The 15,352-nt window shown below is 60.4% G+C and overlaps 3 protein-coding genes across 3 annotated transcripts; 1 reads left to right on the top strand and 2 right to left on the bottom strand.

The window, feature by feature from the left end:
- The first annotated feature begins 125 nt into the window (after positions 1 to 125).
- ARO2 (Chorismate synthase) lies at positions 126 to 2,195 on the top strand. The gene is made up of 2 exons (XM_047992181.1): positions 126 to 456; positions 576 to 2,195. Exons 1-2 carry the CDS (start codon positions 422 to 424, stop codon positions 1,729 to 1,731), a joined length of 1,191 nt encoding a protein of 396 aa, XP_047848194.1. The 5' UTR covers positions 126 to 421; the 3' UTR covers positions 1,732 to 2,195.
- Positions 2,066 to 6,423, bottom strand: JDV02_010439 (uncharacterized protein). The gene is made up of 2 exons (XM_047992180.1): positions 5,729 to 6,423; positions 2,066 to 5,609 (listed from the first exon to the last, which is right to left on the bottom strand). Exons 1-2 carry the CDS (start codon positions 5,833 to 5,835, stop codon positions 2,732 to 2,734), a joined length of 2,985 nt encoding a protein of 994 aa, XP_047848193.1. The 5' UTR covers positions 5,836 to 6,423; the 3' UTR covers positions 2,066 to 2,731.
- Positions 6,424 to 10,980: 4,557 nt separating this feature from the next.
- On the bottom strand, positions 10,981 to 14,600 carry JDV02_010438 (uncharacterized protein). The gene is made up of 6 exons (XM_047992179.1): positions 13,817 to 14,600; positions 13,728 to 13,740; positions 13,612 to 13,621; positions 12,363 to 13,505; positions 12,182 to 12,292; positions 10,981 to 12,119 (listed from the first exon to the last, which is right to left on the bottom strand). Exons 1-6 carry the CDS (start codon positions 13,872 to 13,874, stop codon positions 11,235 to 11,237), a joined length of 2,220 nt encoding a protein of 739 aa, XP_047848192.1. The 5' UTR covers positions 13,875 to 14,600; the 3' UTR covers positions 10,981 to 11,234.
- Positions 14,601 to 15,352: the final 752 nt, after the last annotated feature.

Genomic DNA, 15,352 nt, shown 5'->3' with positions numbered 1-15,352 from the left:
GCAGATTGACGGGTGTGTACGTGAGTCAGAGGAAGGGCCTCCAGCTGAAAATGCACATTTATTTATTCTAGGTCGCATTTCCTCTGCCTTCGTGGACTGCTCATGTTAGACTTCTCCCCTTCAAAATCGTTTTTCTACTACCATTTCTGCTGGTGCTGCTGCCACAGCTACCGTTACTGCCCCTCCCCCGCCATAATCAAGGGACCACCTACCGATTCGCGGCCCCGAAACCGGATTACATCAGTCACGCACAGTCCCAGCGCCCACCAACAGGCGTAGCTCCGTACGGCCTCACTTTTTCCACCCCACCATCGAAAGATACATCACCACAGGCAAACCCTCGCCCTCGTCCAGCAAACCCCCCGTCTAGCACATCAATCATAGCAATACTACCGCACGCCGCCCGCTCGCCTACACCGCCATGTCGACGTTTGGCCACCACTTCCGGGTGACGACGTATGTTTGCTGTCCCCCCCCTTCCCGGTTTCTTCTGTTCCTACCCTCTCTCTCTCTCCGACCTGCCCCTTGGTCTCGGCCTCATTGCTAACCTCAAGATCCCATGCGGTCTACTACAGCGCCGGCGAGTCGCACGGCAAGTCGGTGTCGTGCATCATCGACAACTGCCCGCCGAACCTGCCCCTCACCGAAGAAGACATCCAGCCGCAGCTCAACCGCCGGCGGCCGGGCCAGTCGTCCATCACGACGCCGCGCAACGAAAAGGACCGCGTCACCATCCACTCGGGCACCGAGTTCGGCCGCACGCTCGGCACCCCGATCCTCCTGACCGTCCCCAACGAGGACCAGCGGCCGCACGACTATGGCGACGCCACCGTCGACGTCTTCCCCCGCCCCTCCCACGCTGACTGGACCTACCTCGAGAAGTATGGCATCAAGGCCTCGTCGGGCGGCGGCCGTTCCAGTGCCCGCGAGACCATCGCCCGCGTCGCCGCCGGCGCCGTCGCCGACAAGTGGCTGCGCGCGGCCTACGGTGTTGAGATTGTCGCCTTCGTCACCTCGGTCGGCGGCATCAAGCTCTTCGAGGACGACGGCGAGTCCATGAGCGCCGACCCGGGCTTCCTCAGCCTCGCCGAGTCCATCACCCGCGACCAGGTCGACGGCTTCCTCCCCGTGCGCTGCCCGCACCAGGACACGTCGCGCCGCATGGAGGAGCGCATCGCCGAGCTGCGCGACGCCCACGACAGCACCGGCGGCACCGTCACCTGCGTCATCCGCAACGCGCCCTCGGGCCTCGGCGAGCCCTGCTTCGACAAGCTCGAGGCCGTCCTCGCCCACGCCATGATGAGCATCCCCGCCGTCAAGGGCTTCGAGATCGGATCCGGCTTCCGTGGCGCCGAGATGACGGGCAGCCGACACAACGACCCCTTCGTCCCCGCCCCGGCCGTCTCCGCCGCCGAGGCCAAGATGGGCATCCCCCGCAGCCGCCTGCAGACTAAGACGAACAACTCGGGCGGCATCCAGGGCGGCATCTCCAACGGCATGCCCATCTTCTTCCGCGTCGCCTTCAAGCCCCCCGCCACCATCAGCCAGGACCAGACCACGGCCCGCTACGACGCCTCGGGCGAGGGCGTCCTCGCCGCAAAGGGCCGCCACGACCCCTGCGTCGTGCCCCGCGCCGTCCCCATCGTCGAGGGCATGGCCGCCCTGGCCATTGCCGACGCCGTCATGGCCCAGCACGCGCGCCAGCTGGGCATCCACATGGCGAAGCAGTAGACGACGACGACGACGACCGTTACTACTACCACCGCCATCATCACCAGGCTCACTACTACCATCACACTACAACAGGGAGGACAAGAGAAAATGCCGGGAAGACAAGGAACGACCAAAAAGAAGAGGAGTTATGGAGCTGGCCGCATTTCTTCTTTACCAACCATATATCGGAAAAAGTACCTTTTCGTCAGCATCTACAACTTAGATATCGGGCGGGGATGAGTCGAGGGCAATTGACAAACGTCAACTCAACCATATCCAATCAACACAGTTCAACTCGCACGCTCGCACTCACAGACACAGACATTGATACACACACGCACATGTACGCACCCAGCAACTCAGTGACAAGGACCTTCTTGTGGCCCTCTTGCGTCCTCCCGCCCGCACAAAAGCCTGCATTTGCATTGCATTGCCATGTACATGTGCCACGTACTGATTATGTGATTACGACAACGACAACGACAACAGCCAAGAACCGAGAACCGCTAGACTGTGCATCATCTTTGGTCATACTGCCGTGTCCGGTCCCTTCCTCCGTTCCCACACGAAGAAAAAGAAAACAACAAAGAAAAATAACATAGCCTGCAGTTCAACTTTCCAGTCAGAGCGAGTGCCTAGTACATGCATATTTCCAACCACCGTGGATGCTCGTGCTCTGAAATCCCAACTCCCACCCATGCCCTGGGAAAAGCCTCATCAGGTCCGCTCCAAGCAAAATTGACACGCCTCGTTTCCAAAGCCACATGTATGTGTATAAAACAGCTGAAACCCTTACCCCAACAAAGTCATGGTCATGTCGGAAGATGTTCGCTTTTTGCTGCGCCCCTTGTCCCGCAATCCGTCGTAAAGAAATGGCCTAATGAAGATATCCCGCTCCCATGGCTGAACGTAGCGCGAAGAAACGTCCAAGTCAAAAACAACGCCATGCCAAAAGAAAGTAGCCATCACCGTTTGAAACGAGCATATTCTCCTAGCCAGCTCCGGCCCGTATACATCATTAGTGTCCTCCGGCGCCATCTTGGCTCCCGTGGCCCATGTTCTGGTTCTCAAACAGGCCCAGCACGTCGCTCGGGATGTAGTCGAGCCAACCGCTCATCAGCTCTGGCTGCTGCAGCCCCAACGCCCCGATGTCGATGTCCTGACTATCGAAGGTGATGGAGTCCATGTTGCCCATCCCGTAGCCCCATCCCGTCTGGTAGGGAATGTGGTGGTTGTAGTATACATTATGCGGCGTAGCCGCATGGACCATGCCCCGATTTGCGGCGTCTGCCAAGTTACTGGCAGGAGAGGCGCTGAATGTCTCGAACCCTCCAGAATGCTGGCTGGAGGGAGTGTAGCCAGGAGGCACAAACACCTTGGCTCCGTCGTTCTCTTCCGGGAGCCCGTCGTATCTGCCCGCCGTCGCCGCCTGTCCCGGGATGGACACGCCAGAAAGGTTGGACGGTCGTCGGGGTTTGCTGTTTCCTGTTTGCGGCGAGTGTCTGATTGCCGAGGTGGTGGCCTGGGGCACCGCGGGCGGATACATGCCTCCTGATTCGGCCGGCAGGCTCTGCCGGATGGGGTCGTACACCATGTTGCCCGGCGGTGTTCCTACCTGCTGCGGCATGCTCTGCGGAACCGATGATGGTGTCATGACGCCGCTCAGGTTCTGGTACAACAGCGTCAGGTTCGAGTTGGGCGAGTTGGCCGTTCCTGCCAGACTCCACGCGATCGGGGGGGCGCCACCCATCTTCGGCGAGGCTGCGCTGAGATCGCCGGTGATGCTTCCCCTGGTAGGCGGCACCTTGGTGCTCTCGTACTCTTCTGATGTGTACGTCTCGCAGTCCCAGATACCCTTTGACTTCTGGTCCAGAGCCGTCAAGATGTACTTGACACCGCCCCAGTGGGTATGCAGCTGCTGCAGGGAATTGTAGCATCTCTGATAATTCTGGTTCGCCGCCGAGGCAAGCAGCGAATGCCTCGAGGGCTTGGAGTTGGCAGTTTTCACGCGCTCCCTTGGCCGACTCGAGGCGTTGCACGTTGGGGGCGACGTTTCTCTAGAAGGGCCTTCCGAAGCGTTCGCGCTCGACTCCATCAAAAAAGCACAAGCTGCAATGTATATGGGCTGGCTGGTGAAGGGGTTGCCGATGAAGCTCTTGGGGTCTATGAGGTCGGCAAATGCCAAGATGTCGCAAATTGTCTTTGCGCTGCTCATACTCAGTTCTCGGCTGTCGGAAAGAAGCTGGAGTTCGCCACGAAGGTCGCCAAACGGAGTCAAGAGCGTTGGCTGATGCAAGATGATGAAGAGCGCATGGAACCAAAAGTGAAGCAAAAGAAACGTCGTGCCCTGTCCGACGTTGAGGTATGCCTTGAAGTTGCTGACGTTGAACTGCAGTCTTGCATCCCAGCTCTTGTACAGACGGGTTAGCTGATGCTCCATGCTGGACAGCTTCGACCACTTGTCCTGGTCCAGGTCGTTGACGTTGTGGATATTGTTGAGCACGTCAGACACACGGCCATAGAGGTGGATGATCTCGAGAAGCACGGGAAACAGAGATGGCCAGCCGGTGGCGGGGTCGATGGCTGGCTTTGGGAACGGGAGCTCGAAGTCATCCTCACGAAAGGTGACTGTCCGTCCCGTGCCCGAGGATATGACGCGATCGAGAATGAAAACGGCCCAGAATGTGTCGATGCGCTCTTGCTCAACCTCCCTTTGCTCCTCGACAGTCAGAGCATCGACCTCGTCATGCCTCTTTTCTTCGGGGCTCTCCGACTCCCCATTGACGCGACTCCGATGCCTCGTGTACCAAGGATCCTTTTCACCCTGGTATTGTATACCTACACGCTTCTGAAGCCCGAGGTCGATAGCCATGCGGATGGCAAGCCCGAGATACATCCACAAGGCACTGTCTTGGTTGGCACCAAAGCCTTCGTAGGCCATGAGCAGACAGGCTTGTACGGCGCCCACGGACGGGCAGGGAAACGTGTCCACAGTGGCGTGCTTTGCTCGCGTCGCAAATACCTGGCCGCGCTCCGTCCGTGGCATCTTGTCGTTTCCGCCCGTCAGCGCCGGCGCATCGGAGAATCTCGCGGCGAGCGCGCAGATGGCGTCGACGAGAATGGGCTCGACACGCTTTTCCATGACGAGACGCAAAAACTTGGGCTGCTTGAGGAAGGGATAGTTGCAGCCGAGATGAACGAAGAAGGTCTTGACGAGGTTGATGATGAGAGGGTGCACGGGTCCCGGACTGTTGGGATCGTATGCGGGCAGGTCCTCAACGGCGATATCACTCCCGGCAGCGCAGCTACTTCCCCGGACGCCGCTCGGTGTGGACATGGGCGAAGTACCCGACTGGGACCCACCTGTCGATCGTCGCCGGTCACGGACAGAGACGACCATCTGCTTGAAGCCGGGCACAATCGCCGTCGGGCCAAAATACCGAAAGTATGGAATGCGATGACTGTGATTGCGGCGCAGGGTTGGCGAGCTGGGCATTTCGTCTGTGGCGGCCGAGGGATGGGACTGATGCTGCGAAGCTGGCGAGACTACAGGCTTGACGTCGACATCGTGCTCGGGCTCGACAACAGCACCGGGATATGCAGGCGCAGATCGAGGTGCAACAGCCACGGCGCGCGTTGGTGATATCGCTGGAGCCGCATCGGGCGCAGAGCTGGCTGTGGGAGCGTCAGGCCTCGCGGGCTTTCTATCCTCATCGTCGCTTTGATGGTCGTCGTTGAAGTCCTCGTCGCCCGCCTGCTTCGACTCGCCCGTATCTGTGCCATCCTTTCTTGCATCTTCGGGATACCCAAGGCACTGGTGGCCGTTCTTGGTACAGGTCGAGCATATGGGCCGCTCACCGGCACATCGCGTCTTTCGTCGGCGGCAGGTCAAGCATCTGCGTGGCTGTCTGTCAGCTTCATTGCTCAGCTACCGGCCTGGTGGCTCGCGCGCGATGCGGCAACCCGGCCCTATGCCAACAGGCGTGTCACGGGCTGTTAGTAGGGGTAGACGTACGCTGCGTTGATGCGGCGGCGCTTCGAAGGCGGCTGGCCCTGGTTGTGGACGAAGCGAATCTGGCGCAGCGGAGGGCCGGAATCCGTCTTGTTGAGCAGCGTCGTCATGGCTTAGCAGTCAAGCATGGCGATCGGGAGGCGAAGGTGTGGACGTCGTCGCCGACGAAGAGGGGATAAGAGGTGCGTCTCGGCCGGTGACCGGACGCCGGTGTTGGACGGTCGTCGATGTGTGTGTGTGTGCGTGAGAGAGAGAGAGAGTGTGTGTGTGTTGGTGGTGCCGGTCAGATCCCCGGTAGGAGGGGAAGCATCGGACGCTCAGAACAGCTGGGTTAGTCAGAGACGTCACCAGACATGGTGGTCGGTGCTGAGGCGGTCGCAATCGACGTGCGTGTCGGACGGCGTAAGCCGGTGCTGGAAGGGCGAGGCGGCGACGAAACCAGGGACGAGGGTTCGTGAGATGTCAAAGGGAGGAGAGGGAAACGACGGCGGACGTGCGGATGGTACGAAAAGTAGGCGTAGCGTAGCGAGGCGAGCGAAGGAAAGGATGGTATGGTAGGAAGGCGAGGTACTTTGTATATTGCAGGTGCGCAAGGCAGGTATGGCTGGCTGTGGTTGTGGCAGGCTGGCCGCAGACGAGGAAGGATGGTAGGCAACGGTTGTGCAGTCGGGTGCTGACAGTAGTGGTGGTGGTGGTGGTGGTGGTGGTGATTGTTTGTGTGTGGCCGGAGCTCAACTCGGTGCGAGGGGTCCAGCCGCCTGTGGTGGCGTGGGCTTGGCTTCCAGGTTCCACTCGTGTGTCTGGAGCCGGTGGTGGGTGTGTGGGCTGTGGAGAGGAGCGGCCGCCGAGGACAGGGAGTTGGGAAGGAGGGCCGCCACAACAGGGGGGGGGGGGGGTAATGGAGGGCGGTTATGGATGTCAAGGAACCTTTCACCTCCACTGAGGCACGGCGGCGGGCGGGGCCTATGGCTTGCCCGGCTTCACTTGACGGCGGGGGCTCCAGCGGCCTGACCTGGGGGCGTCTGGTGAGCTGCGCTGGCTGCCGGGGTTCTGGCGCCGCCTTCCACAGGGGACCGACAGGTGCCCTACGCTGCCATCCAATTCACTGAATCAATGGATGGATCCATTGCTCCATGCCTGCCTGCCAGCGATCGCCCGTGCCTGCCTGGACGTCGGGCAGTTGACGCGCGCCCACGGGCGAGGCAGGCTTCACCCTGGCCCTCTTCAACCCCCTCCACCTGCCCGTCCCGCACCTGGGCATCACCGCACCCCATCCCGCGACTGCTGTGTGCCCTGGCTCACCCCAGCGCCGCGCCGCCCATGGGGTTCATCCAACTTCCATCGATAAAATCGGGCGTGTCAAACGCCTTTGGTGCCGTGCCATGCCGTGCCATGCCATTGGCGCCGGGCGTTGCGAGCGAGCGAGCGAGCGGCGTGCAAAGACCTAGGGCTGGCCCTGGTGTCGGCAGCAGACGGATGCCCGGCTGCTCCGCCATCTTCCATGCATCGTGTGTGCGTTTGCCCGGCTACCGTTGACTACTAACGCATGGACGAACGGTTCCAGGGGTCACGGAATTCATTCGTACATGTGCTAGCAAGGTATGGAACAGAATGTGCACTGCGCCGCCGCCGCACCGCTCGATTCACTCTCCCAAAACACGTTCCAAGTCCGAGCTTCACGCAGGCACCGCATACTGACCAACCCAAATCGCGGGAGACAGCAAAAGGTCCCGCGTGTTCCCGCCGAGTCAGTCGCCGATGCAACGGCGGGAGTTCCCTTTTCACTATCCACCGACGAGAGAGACGATCCTTCTCTAAACGGTCGGGGGCCCGGAGGGTGCATTGTTCAAAAACGGTGCCACTCGAGCGTCTGGTGCCACTCGCTAACAGAAAGGTCTTTGCTACACGCACAACGGGTCCATGCTTTTCAAACCCATGCCCTGTGAGCTTAGATGCTTAGCAAAAAGGCGAAGCTGGCCGGGGGAGAAGGTTGAGGGGGAGGGGAGGCACAAGACAAAGTGCAAGGCATCAAGGGGAACGAACGGCAAGAGAGGGAGACAAACAGGCGGAAAAAAAAGAAAGACCGGAACCTCGCGTGCGCATTCGGGTCTGGGTGCCGAGCCCATCATCGACGCCATGCGCATCGTGGTAAACCAGGGTCTCCGTGGAGAAATTCCCCTCCCCACCTGGCCCAGCTGCGCGATGACGGACAGGCTGACATGACAGGCCGAGGCGCGCGAAAATATTGACTGTCGGTCCGCCAGCTGAGCTGAGGTGTCCAATATCTGACAGCACAAAGTACAACATACTGCGCATACGCACGCATCAAGGCAGACATGTGTGTTCCAGATTGTCAGTGCGGCGTCGCGGATGCGTTCAACGACTGCTCCGTCGCCATCTTCTCCAGCCAGCCAGCCCAGCCAGCCCAGCCGTGGCGTCGTCGTCCACGTCCCGGGCGGGAGCATTCGACAAGATGTCTCAGACCTCACCGGTGGCTTCCCAGCCCATCACGCAGGCTGAACTCTGCGGTGTGATGAAATCATGCCACAGGCCGGCGCGGCGTCCGTTCTCGCCCCACTCCCCGTTTGTCTTATGTTTCCCGGGACATGCTGGCCGTCGAGCGGCCTTTGTTCTTGGAGTAGAAAGAGAGGAGATTTCTGGCCACATCCAGGGCCACGAAGTTCCTCCTGCTGAAAAAGAAGGCGAAGAGAAAAGCCAACCAAAGAAACTTCAACGGCCAAGGGGTCGTCGTGGCGTCCACAGCACACACACGTGTAAGAAGTATGGATGTGAGGTTCGAAAGAAGAGGTGGAGACGCACGCAGAAACCTAAGCGTGTCCATAACCGCTGCTGTAGGAATTGAGTTGACGAGTGCCTGCCAGGTCCATCCGTCGCGGGGCGGGACGCCTGTTCCCCGCGACGCCGTCCGAGCTTACAATTCCTCGCACCCTCGGCCAGGGTTCTGTTTTGCCCTTTGATCCCCAGTGCAGGGCTCCAGGCGCCGATCCACGGCTACAGCATGGGGCCATCAAACTCAGATACCATGGCCGAGCCTCGCTCTCTGCTGCGCAAGTTTCAAACGGTAGGCCCACATCACATACCTTACTCTCCAAGGTTGAGAGAGAAGCTACCAGGTCAGGTATCGAGTAAAAGCCTCCATCAGCTGCCACCGCTATGATACATGCGACCCGAAGTGCCAAGATCCGTGTCTGCCCGACAGTCGGCGCCCCATCATGAACCAACTATGAGTGGTATGGCGGCGCCTTTTTAGCAACGGCATTCGACCATACAGAGGCGCCACTGTTACTACTACTATAAGGGGGTTCGGCAATAAAACAGACGAAAGAAAAGTCTGGAGGAATATTCCCGCCTACGAGATCATCATCTAGCCCGCTACAACCGCTTGCGTCAATCATGTGCCCTCTCGACAGGTAAGGTAGTATGTACTCAATATCCAAGGCACTGTATACCTACCCAAGGGAGGTAGGAGCTGGCGGTCTAATTATGTAGGTAGGTCAGGTCTTGAAGTTCGGTCAGGTACCAAGGCAGATGCAGCGCAACACCAGGCGGCGCGTGGCACCCCAAACGGCGCGCGTGCATTTCCTGCCCTGCCTGCCCGCCTTTTGATCATCACCGTTATCGCCAAAATCGTCAGCATCAACAACAACATCGTCATCGTCATCGTCGTCGTCCATTGCCACCTAGGTACTTTTCCTGCATCTCATGCCATCAACTCGTGTCAGCAAACAAGTCCGCCAGCCTGGCCGCCTTTCAAGGGTCCCCCCCTTCATGCGACGCGACTGCCAAATCTGGACTCGATGTCGTCGACATGACGGACCGACAAGCACCACCACCACCACCCCGTGCCAGCCATCAAAATCTCCCCTCCCCACCTCCCCAGTACAACCACCTCTGGAAACAAATTAACTAACGAGAACGGGCTTTTTCGTCGCCGTGCGTGCATATATACGTACATAAATGCTACACGCTCGGCAGATGACCGACCGCGCCTCATAACCAACCACTCACTCGACGACCAGCCGTAGAATGCTTTCTTATCAATCGTTGCTGCTAGGAGGTCTAGTAGCAGGAGACTGAGAGAGAGAGAGAGAGAGAGAGAGAGAGAGAGACGGGTCATGGTGCGCCATTGCCCGCCCGCGCACCCTCACCGTCCTCGCACTGCAGCAGCTCGCATGCTCCGCTGCTCGGAACGGAACGAACGCCAGCAGTAGTACAACAGTATACCCTATCCTCGCTCCCCTCCCATACCTCGAACCCCGTCCGCACCCATGTTGGGACCGAATTCCTCCGCTGCCTCCTGTCGTCCCCATCCCGGGCTGTCTGTCGTACGAAGTTATGGACTAACCAACCCGCGAGCTGTCGAGCTGGGAGCGGCGGAGGTGACGGCTGTGCGCTAGGCGCGGAGCCAAAGCCTTCCTTTCCACACTCGCCCCCTGGTTCTTCCCCGCAAACGTCCTGCGCTTGTTTTTTTTTCCCCTTCCAGCGGGCTTACCGTCAGATCAGAGGGGAGGGGCCGGTGCCGTAGCGGGACGGACGGACGGAGGGGCCGCCGTACCATTCCCATCTCATCCCATCCCGTCAGTGCGGGATCCACCGTTCGTCTAGTAGTAAGAGTCAAGTTAGTCCATCAGCCAGCAACTAACTCATCCACCCCCATCCATCATCCTCATCTCTCTCCCCATCTAAAACAACGTCAGCAATGGCGCGCATAAAAGCCCGCCCCTGCTAGCACTTAAGTGCTGCTATATACCCCGAGCTTTAGCAACTAACATTAGTTACTAGTTAGTCTACGTAGCATGAAGGACGTTGAGAGACCGACACTGTTTCCTGGCTACGAGGCGGGTTTGGTTTGTGGGGGGGGCCGTGCTCCTTCTACTGACGGGAGTACCTGTCAATCCAGGAAGTTGAGATGTGTGGGCTACAGGGGGCAGTCCAATCAATATGTAGGATCTGACCGGGCTGCTGTAAATGAACGACCAGTGAGGCATGACGGGAAGGGACGGCCGAGCGAATCGAGTGATAGCTCAATCACGTTCAATCCCAAGCCGCCGCATCGTTTCTTTGCAGAGTATATTTTGCTGGCGAGCACAGGGGGTACAGGGTAGCCGGCTGTAAAGAGCCAACTCCCACCCGTTTCCGAGTCCCTTCGAGAGTCAACCCCTTCAGGAGTCAACGAGGTCACCCGGCCATGTACTCGATGAAACGTCAGAGTAGTAGCAGTCTGCTCACGTGTTGTGTATTATGAAGCAGCAGCGCACAATGGGGGGACACCAGCGCTCGCGTGTGTTCAACTTTACGCTTATTCTCTCACTCCGCCACCATCCATCAGCGCAGGGCGCCGATTTACCCTCTTCTAACTTAGCAGTTACCCTCCGCTGCGCTTGCGAACAGGGCCATTACTGTATCGTTGTTAGTAGCTACTAACTTGGCTACTCCAAACGCCCGGTATCACGGTTCCCAAAAAATCACCCACCCTCCGCCAGGCACATCACCCAAAAACGATTGTCCAGCCCATGTCCGCGCTCACCTTGCGCCAGAGGTCTCCCCGGCGCTTCGTTGCCGGCGGCATCTTGAAGAACCCCATGTTCTCCTCCTCTTGGTCCGCCGCCGCCGCCGCCGCTGCCGCGGTGTTCTGCTGTGCGTCCGCCCGCAGCCACACCTCCTCGACCACGCACCACGCCCGCTCAATGTTCTTCATCCCCTGGCGGCGCGAGATGCCCGCAAACGAGCGCCGTGCCAGTGCCCGGTCGGCCGGCTCCATGGCCTCGCACGCGCTGACGAAGAGAGGCCACAGCAGCGACCCCATGGGGCCGCCGTGGGCCACCGTCGCCTCGCAGTGCGTCAGGCTGACGTGCGTGTGCAGCTGCACCACCGGGTGCTCCCGTGGGCAGTCGTATATGCTGCGGTAGAGGTACACGAATGCCGAGTGGCGGTACGCGAGCGCGCTGTTCAGGATGCTCTGCAGCCGGCAGCGCTCCTCGTCCATAGCCTTGTCCTCCTCGTCGGGGCAGCGCTGCTGCTGCTGCTGCTGCTGCAGGACCTGGGGGAGTATGGGCTCCCACTCCTGCAGCGCGAACTCGATGGCGGCGCACGTGGAGTCGAACTCGGCGCGAAGCACGGCGGCCTTGGAGAGCTCCCCCGCGGTGACGGCTGCGGTGAGCTCGTTCTTCATGGCGAGCAGATTGGACAGGCGGTGGATGACGGGCCACAACGAGGTGGCCATGCCCAGTAGCGCATCGACGCTGTCGTACGCCACAGTGGTGCCGCGCGAGTCAAGCGGCGCAAAGGGGGTGAAGCCACCGCTGGACGGGCAGTTGGACAGAGGGGCGGTGCCAAACGAGAGGGCGGCGATGACATCGTAAAACCGGAAGGCCTAAGTGGGTTGTCAGACGTCACCTAGCATACACGAAACGCAGACCTTAAAAAGGAACTTACCCGCTCAAGGAAGACGCCAGTTGGGTTGTTCTGAGGAGAGCCGTTGCCCATGATGGCCATGGCGCCTTTGAGGTGGCCGTCAACGAGGTTGGAGCGGCCACGCTGAACAAGCTGCGAGGACGGAGCCAAGTTAGCCCGGTTACCATGACACGAGATACCGGGGGGCTGGGCGAGCACGCACCACTTCATAGTATATGAGCAGCATGATGGCCGCAAGCAGCTCGTTTCTATCGACGCCGTCGCCCTGCTCAATCAGGCGGGCCAGGCCCTGGATGGCCTGGCTGTGATAGCGGACGCTGGCGTGGGCCCCGCCCGGGTCAACGCCGCGGACCTCGAGGTGGGCGCTGGCGAGGGCGTAGATGGCGCCCGTGACGGCCTGACTGCCGTGGGAGAGCGGCAGCACGAGCTGCTGGAAGGGGTTGTTGCCCTCATCCTCGCGCAGGACGATGAGGTGCGAGAGCGTGTTGCAGAAGTGCGCGATGAGGTTGCGGCGGCCCGCATCATGCGAGAACTCGTAGAAGGCGGGCGCCGTGAACTCTAGGCGAGGCGAGGGCGGCACAAGGGTGAGGGACCGGCTGGAGGTGGGCGATGCTGCTGCTGGCGACGAGGCATCGGGCGAGAAGCCGGCAAAATCGTTGGCGATGGTCGGGGAGACATCACCGTCATCATCATGGCCCACAGTGCCGTCGTTGGGCGGAAGAATTATAGAAGCGTCAAAGGGGTCAAAGGAGAAGGCGCCAAAATCCGTGCAAGGGGTGTAAGGTGCGGCGGACGACACCGCCGAGTCGGTCGTCGGCGCTGCATACGGCCGATGATGGTGAAGCGGGTTGTTGGGTTGGCCGGCGACGGCGGTGGCGGCGCTTTGGGGCCAGTCGTCAGAGGCGGTATCGGGGGAGGCGTCGGATGACGAGCTTCCTCCCCGGGCATGGCACAGGGGGGCGGCGGCGGCGCGTTGGCGGTGTTGCCGTGCGAGCCCCGCCGTTGTCAACGAGAGCGGCGGCGGGCGGTGGGCAGCGCGCTGGGGGGTCCCTGCGCGGCTGGGACGGACAGTGCCTATACCCGCAGCCGCTGCGCCCGCGGAGCCCTGCTGGCCGTCCGCATGATTTGCGCCGCCGCTGCCGCCGCCGCCTTGTCCGCCGTCGTTGTCGACTCCGTCGTCGACCCCGTCGTCGTCGTCGGGCTGTTGGTATTGTTGGCCAAGCTCTGCAGCCTGCTGCTGGTCGGCCCTACGGCGCTGGCGGGGCTTGACGGGGTCGTAGCGGCACTCATGGCCGTTTTCCTCACAACGCGTGCACCGTGGACGGGCCTCGTCGCACTTTTTCTTCTGATTTGTGGAAGACGATTGTAAGTTTTCTTTTCATCTTTTGGTGATGATGGGAGACGAGGACGAGGGCGAAAAAGGATGATGCGTGTATGTGTGTATAGCGTACCTTTTCTTTGCTGTATAGTGCCCGCGCGGGCGCGGCGGGTGTCAGTCATTGTTTTTCGTCCAGCCCGTTGTCATCATCAAATCAGGGCACATGGCAAAGGGGGCACCCTGTCTTACCAAAAATTGCAACCTGCACCCCGCAGACGGATGAGACATGTCGTCAGCGGTCAATTGGCCGGGGTGCCGGGGCGCGCGGAGAAACTCACCAGCTCGGGAGCGTCGCTTGGGAACCTTGGGCGGCGCGACCCGCGTGTAAAGCAGCATGGCGGCTCAAGTTGAGAGATGGAGATCTTATCGGTGGGTACGGAGTAGTAGTAGTAGTAGAGAAAAGAGACGGAAGTCGGCTGGGAAGTGCATGAGTCGCTGCGCTTCGCGATGGCGGGCCTCAGCTGTTCATGGTCACGGAAACCAAGCCCACGGGGATGATGAGAGGATCGAGACAGGCCGGGAGGCGACAAGAAGTCGCCGTCTCGCTGCCTCAAGCTGAGCTGCCCTGATGAGGTAGGCAACCCCTCCGTGGTGAGAAAAGCGGCGCCCAAGGAATCTAGGATGTCAGGAGGCGGGCCGTTGTTGAAGACGTCTGCCCGGCGAAGAGAGAAGTGCGCGGTAGGGGGGGCAAGGGGAGAGAGCAAAGGGAAGACGAAGACGAGTTGTCGAGGATGGTGGGCGAGGTATGCGACCGGGCTCGACAAGAGGGCGGCGCCGAGGGTGATAATAAATGTCACGAGAGAAGCGGATGGATGGATGGATGGAGGGACGGATCGAGGCCGGCATAGAGGGTCGACCAGGCGAAGACGGGGAAGCAGGCCCGAGCAACGCAACTTGACCGACAGCTGGCAAGCAAGCAAGCAAGCACCAGACTTGACCCAGCTAAGGTAGGTTGGTGAGAATGTTGACAAAGGGGGCGACAAACTATTATTACAGCAGCACCGCGCCGGATCGCAGGCAACGAGGAGAAGAGGGTACATGATCGTCCCCTCCCCCCTCCCCTCCCACACCTGCCTCCTAATAAGCCAAGGTGAGGGACACACCACCAACCTCGCAGCGCTACAGCTCAGTCAGGATGGATTCCCCCCCGTCTCCCGTCTCCCCCCCCTCATCCCCATCCCCGCCAGGCCAGGGGCGGCGAGAGTGGAAAAGATGGCTCTTCTGCAGCGACCGGCGTGCAGGGCGGTGGCTGGCGGTGCCTCCCCACAGTTCATGGGATGGGACCTTACCTAGTAACTTAGTGCTACCTGCCCAGCGGTGCTTCACCTGATGGGCCTGGCGGGCCTCATGATTGGGCGGCCCTCCCCAGGGCGTGGGCGAACATTTTGGTAGGTATGGTATCGTGACATGTTTCCATCATGCGCCGCGCGCCTCAACCTTGTTTACTTAAGCCCGTTCTGCAAAAGGCAATGTGAGGTGATCACGACCCTTTGGCCGTTTGTTCCTCTGCGCCCACCCTTGATCGCCTTGCGTGGATGCTCGTACGAACAAATGACCGGCATAAGCACACCGGCGAGTCCGTTGGCAAAAATGACCCTGCCATCTGCCTTTAGCTTAGTACCCCCGGTTCGTCTTGCCGCCAGCCAGCCAGCCTGGCCAGGCTTGCCAGGGAGCCCAGCAAGCTTCTCTGTCCCCGCCTCCGCACCATCGCCCGACCGCGACTGACGATCGGTCGGTCGAACGACGAGGAGAGCTGTGACGTGCCTCGCTCGTTCTGTCTCTCTCCCTCTCCCCCACAACCCCTGTCCGCAAAG

Source organism: Purpureocillium takamizusanense, chromosome 12 (genome assembly GCF_022605165.1).
Source record: "Purpureocillium takamizusanense chromosome 12, complete sequence".
NCBI lineage: Eukaryota > Fungi > Ascomycota > Sordariomycetes > Hypocreales > Ophiocordycipitaceae > Purpureocillium > Purpureocillium takamizusanense.
Note: the sequence above shows the minus strand (reverse complement) of the source record. Positions and strands in the feature narration are given on the sequence as shown.